The 18127-nt window shown below is 40.3% G+C and overlaps 1 protein-coding gene across 1 annotated transcript; it reads left to right on the top strand.

Annotated features, from left to right (window-relative positions):
* Positions 1 to 577: 577 nt before the first annotated feature.
* On the top strand, positions 578 to 16677 carry tmem128 (transmembrane protein 128). The gene is made up of 5 exons (XM_012862127.3): positions 578 to 750; positions 4630 to 4762; positions 11103 to 11264; positions 12738 to 12847; positions 16601 to 16677. The coding sequence occupies exons 1-4, from the start codon at positions 648 to 650 to the stop codon at positions 12835 to 12837; spliced, it is 498 nt and encodes a 165-aa protein (XP_012717581.2). The 5' UTR covers positions 578 to 647; the 3' UTR covers positions 12838 to 12847; positions 16601 to 16677.
* The last annotated feature ends 1450 nt before the right edge of the window (positions 16678 to 18127 follow it).

Below are 18127 nucleotides of genomic sequence, written 5' to 3'. Positions count from 1 at the left end.
GCTCAAATTTGTACTGTATCGCAAATTGAAAATTATATTGTATATCAGACTTATGAGATTTGAATTATGAACTCTAACTATATTGCATAAGGTAGCCAGGCTAAAAGGGTTAGCTAGCTAAATTGCGAATCAATAATATTTACTATCAATACGGAGCCATGATTCAGTTTTGGTTAGAAATTGGCTCTGAATGCACACAGGCAGAAATCAGAAACACATGGAAAACTGAGCATTCCCAGAGAAGACACTGAGAAATGCTAAAACCCAACTTGGAGGGAGGGGAAGCCAAATGTAAGGTTAAGCTGTACAATAGAGGAGAAACACTATGCAATTAGTAATATATAATAAGGCATATTCAGGTGATGATAGATGAGATGTTCCTAGATAAAAATAATAGAGAAGTTTATCTTCAGAAACATGAAATGGTTTTCATAATTCTGAATATGTAGACCGCACTCAATTAGGTACTTATTTTCCTATTGTTAACGCATCATGTGCAATAACTTGGTTATATTCTGTCAGTCATTAAAACAATGCAAAACAATCTACAACTGTCCCCTCATATTGCGTCATAGACAAGCGACGCGCCGTCCCAACAGGAAGTGCCTTCCGCTATTCGGGCTAATGTGAGCCGAGGAGCAGCAAACATGTTTAATGACAGCGAGTTGGCGACGCTGAGGAACAGATTTAAAAGAGATGCAGAGCTGCTCATGCAGACGACGACGTCGGCGGCCGTGGACGGCGAAAAGAGTAAGCGTCAGCATCCAATGGCGACTGACACGGTTAGATTACGGTTAGATTACTGTTGCGCTCCGAGCTGCGAACGTTGGACGAGAGCAAACAGCGGTTCACACCGCAGCCCGTTGTCTGTTTGTTTATTCCGTCACGAGCGAAGGAGTAGACGCAAGACTATAAGAGCTATTAACAAGAGAGAAGAAAAATAGATCTAACAGGTACATGCATGCAGGGATATAAAGAAAAAAAAACTATTGTAGGTCATTTAATTTACTGCCTCTATTAATGGACATCTAAAAGCAAGTCATTTCATGAGTGTATGGCAGTCAGGTGCTTACACACCATTAGCGTTCAGGGTAATAAATCAAGTTAGACTGTACTCAGTACAGTGGGGCAGTACAGTGTACTGTATCTAAAATAAACAATCCTTTGGCAGCTCTTGCATACTCTTTATCTATTTGTCACAAAGCATGCAAATGTTTGGCTTAAAAGAACAACAGGCAGGATTCCAGGAAGTTTTCGATACATCTTTTAAACTGGCTGTCCGGATTGCGTTGGTAAAGCTACGGTAAACGTCTCTGATCATGTTGGGATCGCTATATTTGCAAGCAGTGCGATGGATCACGTCTACAGTGCCTTATAAACAAGCTTTGGCACTTGTTGAACCTTTTCAGATTGTGCCGCCCCCTAACCACTACACATTTCTGTGTATTTTATTGGGAGTTGACATGATAGAGCGACCCAAAGTACTGGTAGTATATATTTACAAAGCAGATGGAAAACCATTCGGCGACATTGAATCACTTTGTACTTTGCTGAGCCACATTTCGCTAGATCAGTCTGCCCATTCTTTTTCTTTAAGTAGCTCAGCTTCAGTTTGATTGGATAAGGGGCATCTGTGAACTTTAATTTTCGAGCCTTCCTCCCCCTTTACCTGTGGATTTAGGTCTGAACTGTGTCTGGGCCACTGTAACAAATTGTTGATTGTGCTTTGATGTCATCTCTTCCAATGTAACCATGACTGTATGTTTAGCATGTTGTCCTGGAGGAAGGTAAACCTCTGCCTCAGTACCAAACCTTTTTGCAGCCCTGGTTTCCCTTCAGGATCACTTTCTATTTATTTCGTTTTGATTTAATCTTCACATAAACTGACAAGCTTCACTGTCCGTGGTGAAGAAAAACATCCCTACAGCATGATACTGCCTCCACCATGCTTCGCAGTGGACACCGTGTGTTCAGAGTGACGTCCAGGGTTACACGCAGTGTTTTGCATGTTAGGACAAACTCTTTGGTTTTGGTCTGGTCTGACCAGGGGAGCTTTTCCACATGTTTCAGATTTACGGAGTCTATAACTAATGGTTGTCCTATGAGGTGGATGGGCATTTTACATTTGCCCTACGGTCATTCTGTTTTTGGGTGAGGGATTGTACAGAGCTGAGTGAGGAGTTCAACATTTTAGGGAATTTCTTTTCCTGTTTTAAACTTGTCCACAGCTGTATCTCCCTCTTTTCTCTCTTTGGTCTCCACCATCACCATGCTGGTTGTTTACTACTTCTCTTTACCAAACCTCGGGGGATTCATAGAACCGTTTCTATACATTACACACTGGTTGAAGCTATGCAGGCACTAGGTTGCAAGGGACTTTATTTAAAGGTAACAAAGTAAAAGAGTCCTTGTACTCTTACACACTAGTTTTTCTTTTATTTTATTTTATTCTTAAAAATGTTCTGCTTGAATTATGAGGTAACTCTGTGTTGGTCTATGATATAGAAGGTTGTGGTTGACAAAATGTGAAAACATCTAAGTGGAAGGAATACTTTAGCAAGGCAGTACATAAACGGACATTTCACCTTTGATCTGATTCCCGCATTTGTAATCTCACATTATTTGCCTTGTAGCAACTTAGTGCTTGTGACCATTTTTCACATGGTTTTTTAACTCATTATTCTTTTAAAAGCTGTTGCCAATTCAACGCTAACCCTTAACTATATTGCTAAACAGATGGCATTACTTGATGTACCTAATTTATTTTCCTAATAGTATCTCTTTTTCAAGAAAGCACAGTTGTCCATGTTTGAAGCTATTGCTTGCATAAACCCAGCAAGTCATAATTGTTTTGACTGCGATCAAAAGCCTTGTAAGCTCGGATGCATGGTAGGGAAACGACTCTCGTACATTCCTGGGCTTCAGGGTTATATTCAGTGTCTATGCAAGTATGATTTAAATGCAAAGATTTTAAAAATTATTCTGTTTTTCTTTGACACTAAATATTATTGCAGCATCTTGTCTAGGCCAGCGAGTGCATTAGGAACTGTGCACAGAGGAGTCAAGCATGCCTAACCACTTCAGCAGCCAAAAACAGGCTCAGAGACGTTTAATCAGCCAGAAAATTATAGAGATTAATAGCTTTCCGAAAGGCAAGATTATCTCAAAGAAACCTATCGGTTTCACCTCAAAGCTGCTTAAATCAGAAAGGAGATTTGCACATTCTGCCAAGGCAAGATAGAGCTCATATTCACTTGTAAAAGCGATACTCTGTTCCTCATAGTTTTCCAGTATTTCCTTTTGAGTTTTCCTTGATGGTAACAGATCAATGGATGCAACACTGATACTTCTCATAAAATACATTTGTTTTTTGAAAATTTCAAGCAGCTATAAATCTGTTAAATGTTGTCACTATACGGCTCTGGTTGGAAGTTTACATCATATCATCAGTCTGAATGTCATATCATGGGCTTTTAATTGTTTATTATCGTATTGTTACATTTATGACTGTTGTTTTTTGGTGCGGCATGGTTGTACAACTAGAATTAGGCGCACAGGTTAAACTTCAGGCTCCTTTGTAGCCACCAATAAGCTTCTGGCATAATGCTGGCCTTATATTTGACCACTCTTTTGGAAAATGGTCCGTGTTCATTAAAATTGGTGTGTTTCCTGGTACATACTTGGCTTTTAAAGGATAGTCTATAGATTTTCAATTGGGTTGAGCTAGAAGCCACTCCAGAAACTGAATGTTAGCCTTATGTACCCTATTTGACACCTCCCAAAAAACAGTTTTGGTGTGTATTTGGTATTATTGTCCTAATGTTTAAAACTTGGACCAAACTCATTTATAGCTGCAGCGTTTTCCCCTACCACTATCTAAGCTGGTGCCCCCCACCCTCGCCAATGAGACCGCCTACAACCACTGTGTGCGATGGCGGACAGCGTTTTTAGGTTTGAAAACCTCAACACGACTCTTCCAAACATTCTTTTTGTTTGTGAGGGTGGCAGTTTGGCTCAGAAACTTTGACACAATCATATGTACCCACAAAACAATCGTTCTAAAAAGGTTATACAACTAATTTTGTAATAGATAAAGCAGGCTAAAAAGAATTATCTGGAGGGGGCCTGATCTCAGAAGCTTTCAAAATGTTGGATCGTGCTTTCAAGTCAAGTCCGTGCCTGGAAACAACCACTCTAAATAGATTCTGTCAATTCTGACAGGAACACTGGTCAAATAACCAGCTAGGATTATAACAGAAGCTACAAAAATCAGTGTTTTTTTCCACTTCCTAACAGACATTCAAGCAAATATTATAGTGGTTTGTATGAATATGATTGTTTCTGTATGTATAGTTGTGACCCTAGGTGGATTAGATCCACAAGGAGTCAAAATCCGCAATAAGTTAAAACTTGTGCATACTGTTTGTGTTTTTAAAGATAGCTGAAGAAGTTAGTCTTTTCGTTCTGCTCTGGAAAGAAATGGCATAAAATGCACGATTGAAGACAAAAGTTTGTAACAGTACTTAATGCTGTATTCCATAGAATTCTTGGTGCGACATAATTACTCTTGAATGTGTAAGTTGCCACACTTTTCAAACCTCTGACGTGTGTGTGTGTGTTTCCTTTCAGGTCAGGATGAAAAAGATCTGAAACCCCTCCCTCGCATCAACAGACACTCCGTTTTCTGGATCGTGGCATCGGCAGCTGTGACCTACTATGCAGATTTTCTGCATGTCATTATGGAGAGTGATGATGTCAAAAGGTAAACCAGATTTTCACTAACTAAAGGTTAACTGTAGTAAAAGTCAAATAAAATTATATTGAGTGAACATAACATTTCAGTCAGTATTATCGTGGACTCTATAGGTGACCTATTATGCTAAATTTCAAACATTTAGGAGAGGTCTATACAAAACATGTTAATTAATTTTTTTTTATGAATTTTTTTTTTCGGATAATGATATTTCACCTCTCCAATTCCACCTATTAAGAGCTCCTTTCAGAATGAGGTAATGTTGTTAGGTGAATGGTTGGGCTCAGCTGTGGTTGCCGATTGTGACATAATAATTGGGAGTTTTTTTTAAATGGCTTGTTTCCTAGACACCAACAAAACATTTATTTCCTGTCCGAAAAACAGCTGAATGTTTTATGTAGCCTTTGGAGTATTTCTACAAGTAATAGAGACCAAAATAGAAGTACAAGAATGTTGCAAAAAGTGAATATTTCATGTCACCTTTAAGATAATGTTGTTATAAACATAGTATAATGTGAAGCCAGTTAGTTGTATAGCATGAGGCCGATATGCTATTGTAACGAAAGTGAACAGATAGTTGTGTAGTCATATAACAACAAAAACAAATCTTCTTAAACATGTACTATTAGTAGCATAAGTAAAAGCTCTCTTTGGACGTATATTTACTATGCAACTGTAGCACTAAAGGGATGCAATAATAAGTCAGAGAGGTGATTTGTTCCCTATAATTAATCAGAACATGAGAATCACACCTAAAAAGGTAAACATTTACACATCATGATCAGAACTAATCTGTTAAACAAGATAATTAACCTTTTCCGGATACATTCATGTGCCGCCTGTCAGAGGTGGCACATGAATGTATAGTAGAGACAATTCTGTATGCTTTGTGTTCTGTGATTTCCCTATACCTCTTCAGCTTTACAGTTCAAAACATAATAGAATGAGCAGAATGCTTTTGTCATCATCATACATTGCTGTACAACAAAACGCATTCAGCTGCCCTGTTTTAATTATTAGATTTCATTGTTATGGTATGACAGAAATATTGTCTTTACCGGTTCCTGAAATCGGTTCAGATTTCCAGATGTAGATAGGTTGACCAGAGCGCAGATGACAAAATGTGGGTCAGCAGAATGCTTGTTAGGGACAATGGGGAACACATAACCAACACTATGACGACGTCATACATTTTAATTTAACATATCAAACATCGCATGAATTAGTCTCTGCTTTGCCTGTTAGTGCACAGCAATGAATAGAGTTCATAAAAAGATTTTTTTTTAAAGTTGCTTAAAGGTTAAAGGAGAAGTCCGGTCAAAATCAGAATTCAAACTGCTGAAAGTACTTTAAATATAAAACTACTACATACTGTGCAAAAAATTATACGTTTTTTTAATTATGAATAATTTTCATTTAATCATGTTTATGTGGAGGAATCCATCTTGGTCAAGAATATTACTGTCACCTCCCATTTTTTGACGTCACTCGGCGGACCCGCAGTTGAGCAAGTTTCAACGCTCTGTTTGTCACGGCGCACTATTTTCCAACATGGTGACGACTGGTGCTCTGTACGAAGCAGAGAGTGATGAAGTACTTAGTGACAGTGATGAGAGTTCCGTGGAGCTATCATCATCTGATAGCAATATGGATTTTTTTAGAAGAGTTTCTTGACAGAAACCGGACTTTTGACGGAATCCAGCGTACCTAATTCCAGTGCAAACTCAGTCGGGTCCTACAGTATATATGTATACACGCGTGTGTGTGTGTGTGTGTGTGTGTGTGTGCGCGCTCCGCCGCAGCTTTGCCGGCGCTGCAGCGGAGCGCACACCAGTGTTGTAGTACTCGAGTCCGAGACTCGAACTCGAGTCCGAGTCATTAGCTAAATTTAAAGACTCGTGACTTGACTTGGACTTGAGCACTGATGACTCGAACTTGGACTCGGACTCCTACATTCAGATCATTCTGACTCGGAGATTGAGAAAAAGACTCGACTTTTTTTATATCATTAGGCTATAATTTTAATATGTCATTAGAATATTATTTGATGTATGATTTTAATATCTAAATGTCGTACCGCGCACGTGACGTCACCATCTCATGAGCAATGCCCCTTGCCGCTAAGGTTGGGCAAACAGTGTGAGAGCGCACGTAGCAGCCAGCCATTACACATGCAACAGATACAACGATATGACCGACTTTACAGCTGTTAAACTTTCACAAAAGAATGTCCAGGCGCCCATTTTACTGGTAGAACTGTGGAACAACATACCAACGTTCAGCTCAAACGATGGCTTGAGTGTCGAGGGCTTAGAAAGACTGGGAAACGGGCCGAGTTGATAGGAAGGTAAGTCGATGTTTTTCTTCTGCTCGGCATTCATTGCGTCATCGGACGTTTTTTTTTTTTTCTGTTTGTAGTCACCGTCCAGGAATCGGTATAAATTTTCCGGCCCGCCGAACAATTTAGTCCGGCCCGGTGGCCAAATGCATTATCATTATCCAACGGCTGTATCTCCTCGCTGCATCGACCGATCCACACCAGATTTGTTGCGAGTAAAGGGGGAACGCTGCCGAACGCGTTTGTGGGAATCGCCCGGTGGACGGGCGAGGGAAATGCGTGACAGCATCTGCGGTGGCGGGCGGCCGGCGGTGCGCGAACCCCAAACGTCGGCCGGCACCGCGGCGGTGGCCAATAGGCCGGAGTGCGCTTGGCTGCGAGGGCCGATCGACGCCGCTTGCGGCTTTAACATCCTTCATATGCGGCCTATCAGCGTACCTCGAGTCGCTGTTGCACGTTCCATAACAACAATATTTAAAGGCATACTATGCAACATTTTTCAGTTAATTAATGTGTTCCATACCGTTTTGGATGATTAAATGAGTCATTTCAGGTCGAACAAAGGTTTTCTCGGCCGCACTGGGGGTCTGTGGGGGAAATACCGCACTTGCAATTGCAAGAGCTCACGGCCCGCACACAGAGAAGTCTCGCTTTACAGCGAGAACTCCATGTATTTTTGCCCTGCCATTCACTATATGCACGCGCGAAAGCAACAACAAAGAACCGCGTGTTAACGTCAAATAAACATGCAAGCATATCGAGTTTTATTATTATTATTATTATTATTTTTTATTTTTTTCTATTTATTTTTTTTATGTTGGCGAGACGCTACCGCGGCGGCCGCGGAGAGGCGGCGGCGGCTTGGCGAGGCGGTGGCGGTAGCGTCTCGCCAACATAAAAAAAATAAAAATAATAATAATAATAATAAAACTGGCGAGGCGGCGGCGGCGGCTTGGCGAGGCGGCGACGGCGGCCGCCTCACCAAGATAGCGCTGCGGGAAGCTTGATGTTCATACCTTCACTGTGTTAGTCATTGTTTGTACTGCCGTTTTTTCCACTTTTCGTTGCGTTCGCCTGTCTGCTAAGCTCAAAACAACCGCGCCTGGCTTGATGGAGAAACCAGAACAGCTGAGCATCTTTACGACAGTGCACTTTTACTTTCGCCCTCTGGGGGGAGCCTCGCTGGAAAATCAACCCCGGTTGCATAGTATACCTTTAAAAACCATGGTTAGGAGACGTCTTAGACTTGGAAAAAGCAGTAGTTTTACCGAGTAAAACCAGGGTAACTACAGCGAAAGAGTTATTAGTGCAATGGAATGTTACTGATTCATGTCATACATCACACGTCACGGCATGTTCCTACAACGAACTTGGATCAATAAGTGACTCGACTCGGACTCGACTCGGATGAGTAGTGGACTCGACACGGACTCGACTCGGATTTTTTTTTTAATGACTTGGACTTGACTCGGACTTGAACACTGGTGACTCGAACCTGGACTCGGACTCGAGGCATAGTGACTTGACTACAACACTGGCGCACACACACACACACAGCGGAGGAGAGATCACTGAAGTGACTTAAGTTATATATTTGCCCTCTAGTAAAAAGGGCAGGTGGTCATTATTGTATAAATATTAAAATATAAGAGCGTTCCAGCACATGCTGGGGCGGAGGGATACCACATCACATGTGGTATCCCTCCGCCCCTCTGCTCGGTGACCATCCCCGCAAATTCTAAATAAAAATTCTAAAATAAAAAATAACTTACCGAAAATCCTCGCTCTCATGTCATGTTCAAAATATTCTTTTTAAAAATGGTCGCTGCATATGACGTGTATTCTCTCTGGCCAGAAGTTAGATGGCAAATCCGCTCTCCTCAAGTTGGCAATCCAGCAATGAGCCCGGTGGCTCATGAATCGGGAAGTTGAAATAAGCAATGTTTTATCCACTTTTACCAGTTGTGTTGGAACATCCGATGGCCATGTACGTGGGCATTGTTGCTTCAGCAAAAGCTCTTGGGAATGTCAGCGGTGAAGTCCTCTGGAAATCCGAAAAAATGATTGATGATCGCAGCTATATAGAACGGCTCCTATTGACTTTGCATGGAAAGCGGAGAGAAATGCTGTCGCCGCTTCCGCTTTTCCACGCCCCAGGATGTGATGTCAAACGCCCCTCACTGCCCAAATATGGGCAGTAATGTCAGCCCCCATACACAGTGATTCAGACGACAATTTATGTTTTTATTTTCTTATTGATTAAAGATAAGTTCATTAAATAACCACAAACGTATTAGTTTTAGTTATAGCTAATGATACCCTGATTTTTCCTTGTTGACCGGACTTCCCCTTTAATAAAACTATTAATATTTTAAAAATGTAAAGAAAATCATTATGGGTGTATTAGAAAAATGTTTACTAGCTTTTAAACATCAACACTTTTTTTAAAGCTTATTAGAAAATGTTATTAAACGTTTGGGTAAAGTCACTGACAGGTATTTTTGGGTTCGAGTGAAAATGAGTTAATAGCTCGGCAAGAGGCCTTTTCAGCTCTACGTTCTTGTGCGACTTCCTCCTATAATGTCGCTTCACATCGTGCTCCCCTCCGTGTGACTTCAGGAAACTTCCCACAAAGCTCTCTGAGAAACACCGTATTCTGGTCTCACCCAGTTATAAACTGTTCCTCAGACAGTCATAACCCGGGGTTAGAAAAACACCCTTTTTGTTAAAAGTTGTACTTGCTAATTTGGGTAACTACATCTAATCTCAAAAATGTACACACCTCTGTCAAACTGCAAGGTTTTTGTGAAAAAATAGAACATGATAAATAATGACTTATAAAACCTGTTTTCTACCTTCATTGTGCCATCCTGTGGAGAAATATTGAAAAAAAACCTGTTTGGTTAGATGTGGGCACTGTTCAACTTTTTAATTTCATTTCAGCGTTCAGTCTTTGCAGGTCCCCTTTTCAATCTCGTACAGTGAATCTTCTTATTTTGAAATAAATATAAGTGGACCTTGTGTAGTGTTTATTCTGTATTTCCAGATGTACATCCTTTAGCTAAAGCCATAGTTTGCTAAGAGGTTACATAGAATCTCATTGTCCGAATGTGTCAGTCGGTAACACACAGCATTATGTATACTGCATTGGCACAAAGGAGACAGTTATTAAAGGAGATAGCTACAAGTTTAACTCCGCCCAGCTAGTAGATGGCACACTGGAGATCGCCCGCTCTCGTTGGTTGCCAGGTCTGGCCTGCACTGAGCCCTAAACATTACCTGATTGCCCTGATTGAACATGTTTGGGATGAGTTAAAGGGGAGACTGTGATCCAGGCCATCCTGTCCAACATCAGTGTCTGACCTCATAGATGTGCTTCTGGGAGACGGATCTTGTTTAATTTGCAGAAACACACTCCTAAACCCTGTGGAAGGCCATGGTCTCAGATTTGGAGGCACTGATCTTCATCCCAGCCGCTTCGCACTCCGCTGCGAACCGCTCCAGTGAGAGCTGTAGATCACGCCCTGATGAAGCCGACAGGACCACGTCATCCGCGAATAGCAGAGACGCAATCCTAAGGCCACCAAAACGGATCCCCTCAACACCTTAGCTGCGCCTAGAAATTCTGTCCATCAAGCTCCTACATTTTTCAAACAATAAGGAGATATATTAGTTTTCCAGTTGAATTGTGCAGGATAAAGGTAATGGCACATTTTGAATCTGTGCCTTCTGTTGTGATTATAGAACTGAGAGAATGCGGTGGATTTGTATACTGTGTGTTGTGGGTTAAAATTGACATTTAGACATTGTTTAATTGTAAGAAAGAACCTCTGTGTTCAAAGGTGCTCAGTCATTGTCTAACAGTTTTTTTTTTTCCAGTTTTCATACAAAGGAAACCACTGATACATGAGCCCACTTGTAGACTGTGATTTGACACCCTATTATTTTCCTATTATACCTCCACAGCTGATGGAATAAACACACCTTTACTTGTTTTTTTTTTTTTTTCAGCTGGTGGTTTAACATCGGTCTGATACTCCTTGGGATCTGCCTCTCTCTCGCCATGTTCTGCATTGTGTACCTGGAGTGGTTCAAAGGCATTCAGCATTATGACCAAGAGTACCCTGCCATTCCTCCCATTACCACTGCAGCCTTTATTGCTGCGTCATGCAGGTAAAACACACCCAAAAAACAGAAATACAAAATAGCAACACAAGTGTATGTTTAACGTAATCCTTATTATTGCAAAAGCGTCTAACGTTCAAGGGCCAATTTCGGATGTTACCATACAAAAGCATTTTCCAGGAAAAAAATAGATTTCCTCTTTAAATTGTTATGCATTTTAGAACCCAGGGTGGTGCAATGGTTAAAAAGCAGTTTAATATAATAAGGATGCCAATGTATTCTCTTAATTGTAGTAACTTGCTGTTTTCTCTGCAATTATTGTAATCTTTACAAACATTTATTAGTGGCAAGGGGCTCCACTGGGGTTTATTACCTGATCATCACCTCAAGAGCTTTTAAAGGTACATCTCAATAAATTAAGATGTCTTTCCACTGCAGGAACCTTTTTCAGGAACCAAGGTAGTTTTCTGTGGCCATTTCCCCCCCCTTACCATTGTTTCCACAGCACAACCCTCAAACTAAATCAGATAACCAGGATAGAAATTTAAAAAATAAAGAAAGAATAGGTAGTACTTTGTGGATGGACTCAGAACTAATGATGGAGGTTCGCTAAGCATTTTTTGCTGATTGAATTTCCCTCAGCATTTTGTTTCCTTCATCTCTGAGCTTTTGCTCCTCTGCATTTCATGTTTTTTGCTAACTTTTACATACCCAACAGGAGTCTGTTGTTTTTGTTTGCAAGTACCACATTTAATATTTAATCTTATTTATATACCAACCTTTGTGGGAATATTTAATTTATAAGTAATTTATTACTTATAGCTCCTTCAGTGCTGGGAAAAGTCAAAATTGAATCGCAACTGAAATTATGGTTGAAATATATCGCAATTTTGATTTTTGGAAAAATCGTACAGCCCGTTTTGGAACGGATTTAAATTCAGTTTCAGATCTTGTAATCAAAAAAATTTTAATAAATTATGCCTTTAGACAGTAGTTTTTAATCCAGATCAAAACTTTTCTCACCTTTTATCTATTTTGTACAGAGTCAAGATTGGTGCAGTTCCTTTAAATATCCTTTCTAATTCCACGTTTCTAAAAAAGTTTGGATTGGCACTATGTGACCTTTAAACCGTATCGACCATGGAAAAACTTTTTGAATTGGAAAACCTAAATAAATAAACTTTGTCCTAATTTACTGAGATGCACCAGTAATTTTATACTTAGTGGCTAGATTCTTTTCAAAGCTCAATTTATTGATCATATAGTTAAATAAATTATTGGTATGGTAATTCATTATACCTTGTTTAACCCTTGATATTTTAATCTAAATTGAAATAATTAGATGCCTACATTAATAGGTTAAATGGCTAACTATAATAAATGTAGTATTTTTGTCTGTTTTTAGAGTTTATAGGTTCCTTTAAACCTATAAGTTCCTTTTTATAGCCTGTCAAAAGTTTGAAAGCCAATTAATGGCAGATCTGTTAATTTTGATTACAATTGTTTTTGTTTTTCTTGCAGCTTTAATATTGCACTGTGGCCAGTTTGGTCCTTCTTCACTCCACTAATCCTCTTCACACAGTTCATGGGCGTCGTCATGTTCATCTCTTTGCTTGGCTGAATGATAAAAGGTGGGGATGATCTGGCTTTTTGATCATTCTTGATTTTGTTTTTATGTTTACCCATTAGATCAACATTGTTTATATTATGTTTGCTTTAATTTGTTGAAGATAAAAAAAAAAGTACTGCTGAAATGTTTATAGATAAAACGCCTTTCACAGTTCTGCTTTAGTGTTTTTCTCCAGACCCAAAGGTAAGATACTGACAGCTTGTTAGGACTATATAGAACCCCAGTTAAGTCTTTGGTACTCGTGATTTTATATGTCTTGTAAAAACAAAGAATGAACAAAACTTAAACCAATGTTAAATATTGACCTAAATTAGCTTCATGGGTTCTAGATACAGACGGGGTGGATTTGTTGGCACCACTTTTGAATGTGTGTAAAACCTTTATTGCAGTTGCATCATCTCACAAAAAGTATTTAAAAACGGCAACCATTAATATAAATCTGTACAGCGGGGAAATATTCCAAGGCAAGAAATAATTATGTTTAAGAAATTACTGATTGAAGGTTAGGGTGTTGGTACAATGTTTTTTATTATTATTATTTACATAAGAATAAAAAAAAGTCCCATCGACAAAGAGGCGATGGGTCTTTTTTTTGCTTTTAGTCTTCTCTGAGATTTGACACGTGTGGTTCTTATTGAAAGAACCTGGAACTTTGTACTCTAGATTGTACAAAATCCTGGGTCCTCTTTGCTGCTCTTGTCTGTTCAAACCGCTTGAAGTTTTTGTTTTTACACTTGAAGAAGGTTAATGTTGTGACTGAGAAACCATTTCTGTGTGTATCTGGGCGTATGTTTAGTCTATTATCCAGCTGATTGTCTCAGTACCTTTTTCCAGTGATGACCCATTTTTCAGTTTAGTGGTCAAATCAGCGGCAGTAAGGCACTTTTCCATACTCGTATCCTTATTTTTCACAAGGTTTCCTCCGGAAAACTTGATATTTGCTGAATCTGACCAAAGCACATGGCTCCAGTTAAAGTCCCACTAGACTTTAGCAACATCCTCATGGCTACGTTTATGATTTTCTTTTTTCCTGGTATCGATCCACAAAAACTAGTTGACACACAGAAATTACTTTAATTCCTATGCTAATCATTAATTCCTTCTTATTCTTTGTGCTGCCACTTTTAACGGCCTTAATATTTTTTAACATATGCTTTGTAAATTTTTGCTGTCTACCTCTAATATCTCCTCATCAGCATTAACACAACCGTCTCCTTAGTCCTTCTTACCATCCCCACTGTTAACTTCACACTTTCGCTAAATTTGTTCATTCTTTTTCCACGCTTAGCCTTATTTAAATACTTGCTACTTTTCATCCTTTTTGGGTTGGCCTCATTGTGCATGAAAAGGGCTGTGTAAATAAAGACTAAATATGGAGACTTGGGGACCCCCTGACACTTTGCTGCAGTTCTCTAAAGGCCTGTGTACACTAAACTTTTTTTAACCGAGCCGAGACCAGTCCGAGCTCGGTAACCGAGATAACTCTTGTGTGTAAATGGTCAGCAGACTGAACCGGACCGCGCTAAACGTAACCGGACCGTGCTAACTGCAGACCAGTTCCTGAGTAGGTCTCGGCCTGTTTTTTTTCTGGCCCGGTTATCTGATAAAGAGCTCATGAGCAGACCGCGTCATCCCCTTACAGTCAGCTGACTGTCCGCGGTTTTACTGCCGTGTCTGGCTGCACGTCCCGATTCACACTCCATTCAGACAAATTTCAGACATTCATAATAATACTAGCTTCCTTACCATGCCACACGATTTCCAGAGATGATTCTGCTTAGCAGTGTGATGAACCTCAGTGTCTGTTGTTTCCTGCGTCTGTAAATCCTTATTAGACGTTTGTTTGTCTTATCCACGTCCCAAAAGCCGACTCTGTCTAATCATAACATCCTGAATGTTACGGGCGCAGCCGTTTTGTTTTACTGCTTCTGCCTTCAATCCCAGAGAGCGGTAATACCGCAGATCGCCACTAGGAGGCGAGGAGCGACCAAGGAACCGGGATAGCGTGATGTGTAAACGGTCGTCTTGGCTTGGTTAACTGATCCAAGCTCAGACTGGTCTCGGCTCGGTTAAAAAAGTGTAGTGTAAACAGGCCTTAAAGGTGCGTTCACACCTTACGCAAACAAGGCGAGTGGAGCGAGTGATTTATATGTTATTCCTGTGAAAAGGCGCATTTAGGAACGAATTCATGGTCACGAAGTGAAGGATACGTTTAGAGCAATGTGAACGGCACGCATTGGGCGAATAGAGCTAAGCAAAACTGCGTTAAGGGGGGCTCATCACCCATTTATTTAAGCACAAAAATGCTTTTTATTTTGTGCGTTACATATTTAGACAGTACAATTAGGCTATATTTCTGTTGAGCAATGATGGATTTACTCAGTGAAGACCGCTGTAGTTCGTGTCCTGGGGGGGGGTTGATCTGTCCCCTGACGCGGGGCAGCAGCTTCTACCAAATTGGGTACATCTCTGGTGGACCCAGGGGCGCCGACGCCGTTGTTCTGCTTTCCACATTACATACAGCACCGTGACTCTCTCGGTAAAATCCATCTCTGCCACGGCGAGTTGACCAGACAAGAGGGACCAGTAAGCGATGACGCTCCCCCCATGACACTGTGAAGGGAGCTGGGGGAAAATTGGCTATGTTGTTAGCACGGATTGTTTGAGAGAGAGGCGAAATGTCAGGCGACCAACGGAAGGCAGTCAATGGGTTTTATCCAAGGTCGCGTGAAAGGTACCTTAACATTGATGGCTTAGAAATTGACTTCTCTTGTACATCATGTTTATACAACGAGGAAACAGAAAGTCATAGATTAATAATCAGATGTTGCTATAAACTCTGATCATGTTAAAGAATGTTTACGTTACAGTTATTTAAAGATTATAGTTTGGTGTAATCATCATTTGTAAAATCTGTACATGTGTCCTTGTCTGCATTTATGCATTGTTTCCATCCTAAATGATGCAGAGAACAGTTCAACTTTACCTACTTAAGATATTTATTAAACTCGGCACATTTAGAGGCGATCTGTAGTTTGTTCATTTGTTTGAATCTTTATTTAAACTAAAAGCAGCAATAGTATACATTTTCAGAGCCTTGAAAAAATTCAATTTTGAAAATTTCAAAAAGAGAATCAGGAAAATACCAAAAATTTTAAGTAGTTCTCTGTTGGAAACTGATAAATTATCTGTTTAATAATGATGTTTCAGTCGGTCATGTTGGGAAAGCTGTGTCCGCTGAAGGCCTGTTTTTCCAAGTTTAGTTGAAAAAGAGGTTAAATCACTTAGTATCTAGAAAGCAAAGCGCCGTGAAACAAGTTGAGTCCTGCGTGTGGCTCTCGGTTTGTCCGGACCTAGGCCAGAAAGCTATGTAGGACAATCATTTTGGCTCGTAACTAGAAAGCAAACCAGGCCATGTCTCAGCTTTCTTTTTGGAAATAACAGACACACTTTAGCTGCCTGGTGGCAAACGTGCAAAACTCTAGCCTCTGATGGCATGTGGGTGCATGTATCAATGCGGACAAAGGGTTATACGTGTTTTCACGTGCATATTAGAGTAACGTCTGGTGAAATATGACAATTCTTGATGTTGCTGTCTCCAGTTCCTGTGGGGTTTCTGTTGAAGGTGGTGCTAAACGCGGCCAGGGTCAGATGTCGATAACTGCAGACTGTTCTGCTGCTCTTGTTCTCCAGTTCTCTGTGAACCTTTTTCACCTACATAGTCAGATGTAATCCTTTTGTTCTATCTTTTTAGGGCAGAACAGCTGAAAGGAGGTGAGCAAGGCGTCCTCCCTGTGGTTCTCTGCTTCTCACTAAGACTCTACATCCACGGATCTAAGCTCACAGTTTTAAAGTGCTATTATTGTAATATTTTACCCTTCTGCTTTTTTTTGTTTGCAACTCAAGCTTGTAGAGGTGTTGTGAGTGTCTGAACATGCAAAAATGACAAGATATTTAATGCTAGAGAATCAAAGGTGTTTGTTTTTTTGTTTTTTTCTAAGGCTTATACTTTATTTTTTCTATTGTTTTAATGTTTGTTTGTTTTCTAATAAACTCTTCTAACCATTTTCAAAGAATGTGTGAACTTATTGACTCAGCTTTCAATGGACACGGCTCCAAAAAGGCCAGTAAGAGAAACCAGTAACAGAAATGTGCTAACTGGATGATTTCTGTGGGATGCATATTGTCAAACGACAAAACATTTCTGTCAGCTCTGAAAGGATTTCGGACCTCACGCTGGTTGAAACATCTATTCTGTCTTAGCCTTTGAATACAGTTTTCATAAAGATTTCCTATAGTGCACCCACTTATCACTATCATCACAGCAAATGCAGCCTCTGAAATGTTACTGAAAAGAGATGTGCTTTCTTCCGATCTTTGAGTGGATCTCAGATGTGAAAAGGGTTCATAGGTTCTCAGTGGGATGGCAGTAGAACACAGCAAGGCATTTTATGCAGTCCTATTCTGACCAGTCAACTGAATTTCATTTTGGCCTCATGGTATGTTTTTTTTTTTTTTTCTTTTCTTTCTTGGCTGTGCCTTCAAGCGCTTGACACTTTGCACTTCTGGACACTCTTGGAGGAGCATACAGAGGATAATGAGGTCCTAGTGGCTTTTCAGGTCAGCCCTTCTCGGTGCTTGCAACAAAATCAGGCACTTTGGATGACTCTCTTTTCCCCCAGAATCTCCCCAAACAGATTATTTTTCTATATCTCTTGAGTCTTAAAGAGTCGCACTGAACATCTGAAGGGCTTATGTTAAGATTACAGGCCTTTGCTAAAGTATTTATATACCGGTAGTGTCATTGTGCGATCACATCCAACACCCCATCAGTCAGAGCTGCATGCTGTATATGAGGCATGTCTACCCATCTACAGAAAGGAAGTTTGCACATTCATATTTTCACAATAGCCCAATCAGATTGGATGAAGTGTCTGTTGACAACAATGGTCAAACATTTGCACCGGGTGTAAATACTTTGGTTTGGCACCATTGTGCTCGCAGAATTTTAACTTTAGTCAGCAAAAGCCATCAAGAAAAACTCCAGAATTGCGTCTAAACCGTATGACCTAAGCATCGCTGAGCTGTTTGCTCGGTTGTCCTCACGGGTCCCTCAGATTTAATCAGCGTTTGAACGCAATCTGCCGCTCTCCACAGCCTGCTGCTGATAATGGACGGCTTTCTGTTGTCATGTTGATCACCTGTGATCAAAAAGTCAATAGACAAACGGAGGGAGCTGGAGTGGAGCGCTGACTCGGATGTTTTCCTCCCTTCCCAGTGG

This window comes from Fundulus heteroclitus, chromosome 20 (genome assembly GCF_011125445.2).
Source record: "Fundulus heteroclitus isolate FHET01 chromosome 20, MU-UCD_Fhet_4.1, whole genome shotgun sequence".
Classification (NCBI taxonomy): Eukaryota; Metazoa; Chordata; class Actinopteri; order Cyprinodontiformes; family Fundulidae; genus Fundulus; species Fundulus heteroclitus.
The sequence above is the reverse complement of the archived record's forward strand: the minus strand, read 5'-3'. Positions and strand labels throughout refer to the sequence as shown.

Excerpts from the sequence above, each read along its gene's own strand:
- tmem128 (XM_012862127.3), top strand. The coding sequence starts at position 648 with ATGTTTAATGACAGCGAGTTGGCGACGCTGAGGAACAGATTTAAAAGA. Across the intron at positions 4,763-11,102 it reads GAGAGTGATGATGTCAAAAG|CTGGTGGTTTAACATCGGTC; the intron begins GTAAACCAGATT and ends TTTTTTTTTCAG. Across the intron at positions 11,265-12,737 it reads TTTATTGCTGCGTCATGCAG|CTTTAATATTGCACTGTGGC; the intron begins GTAAAACACACC and ends TTTTTCTTGCAG.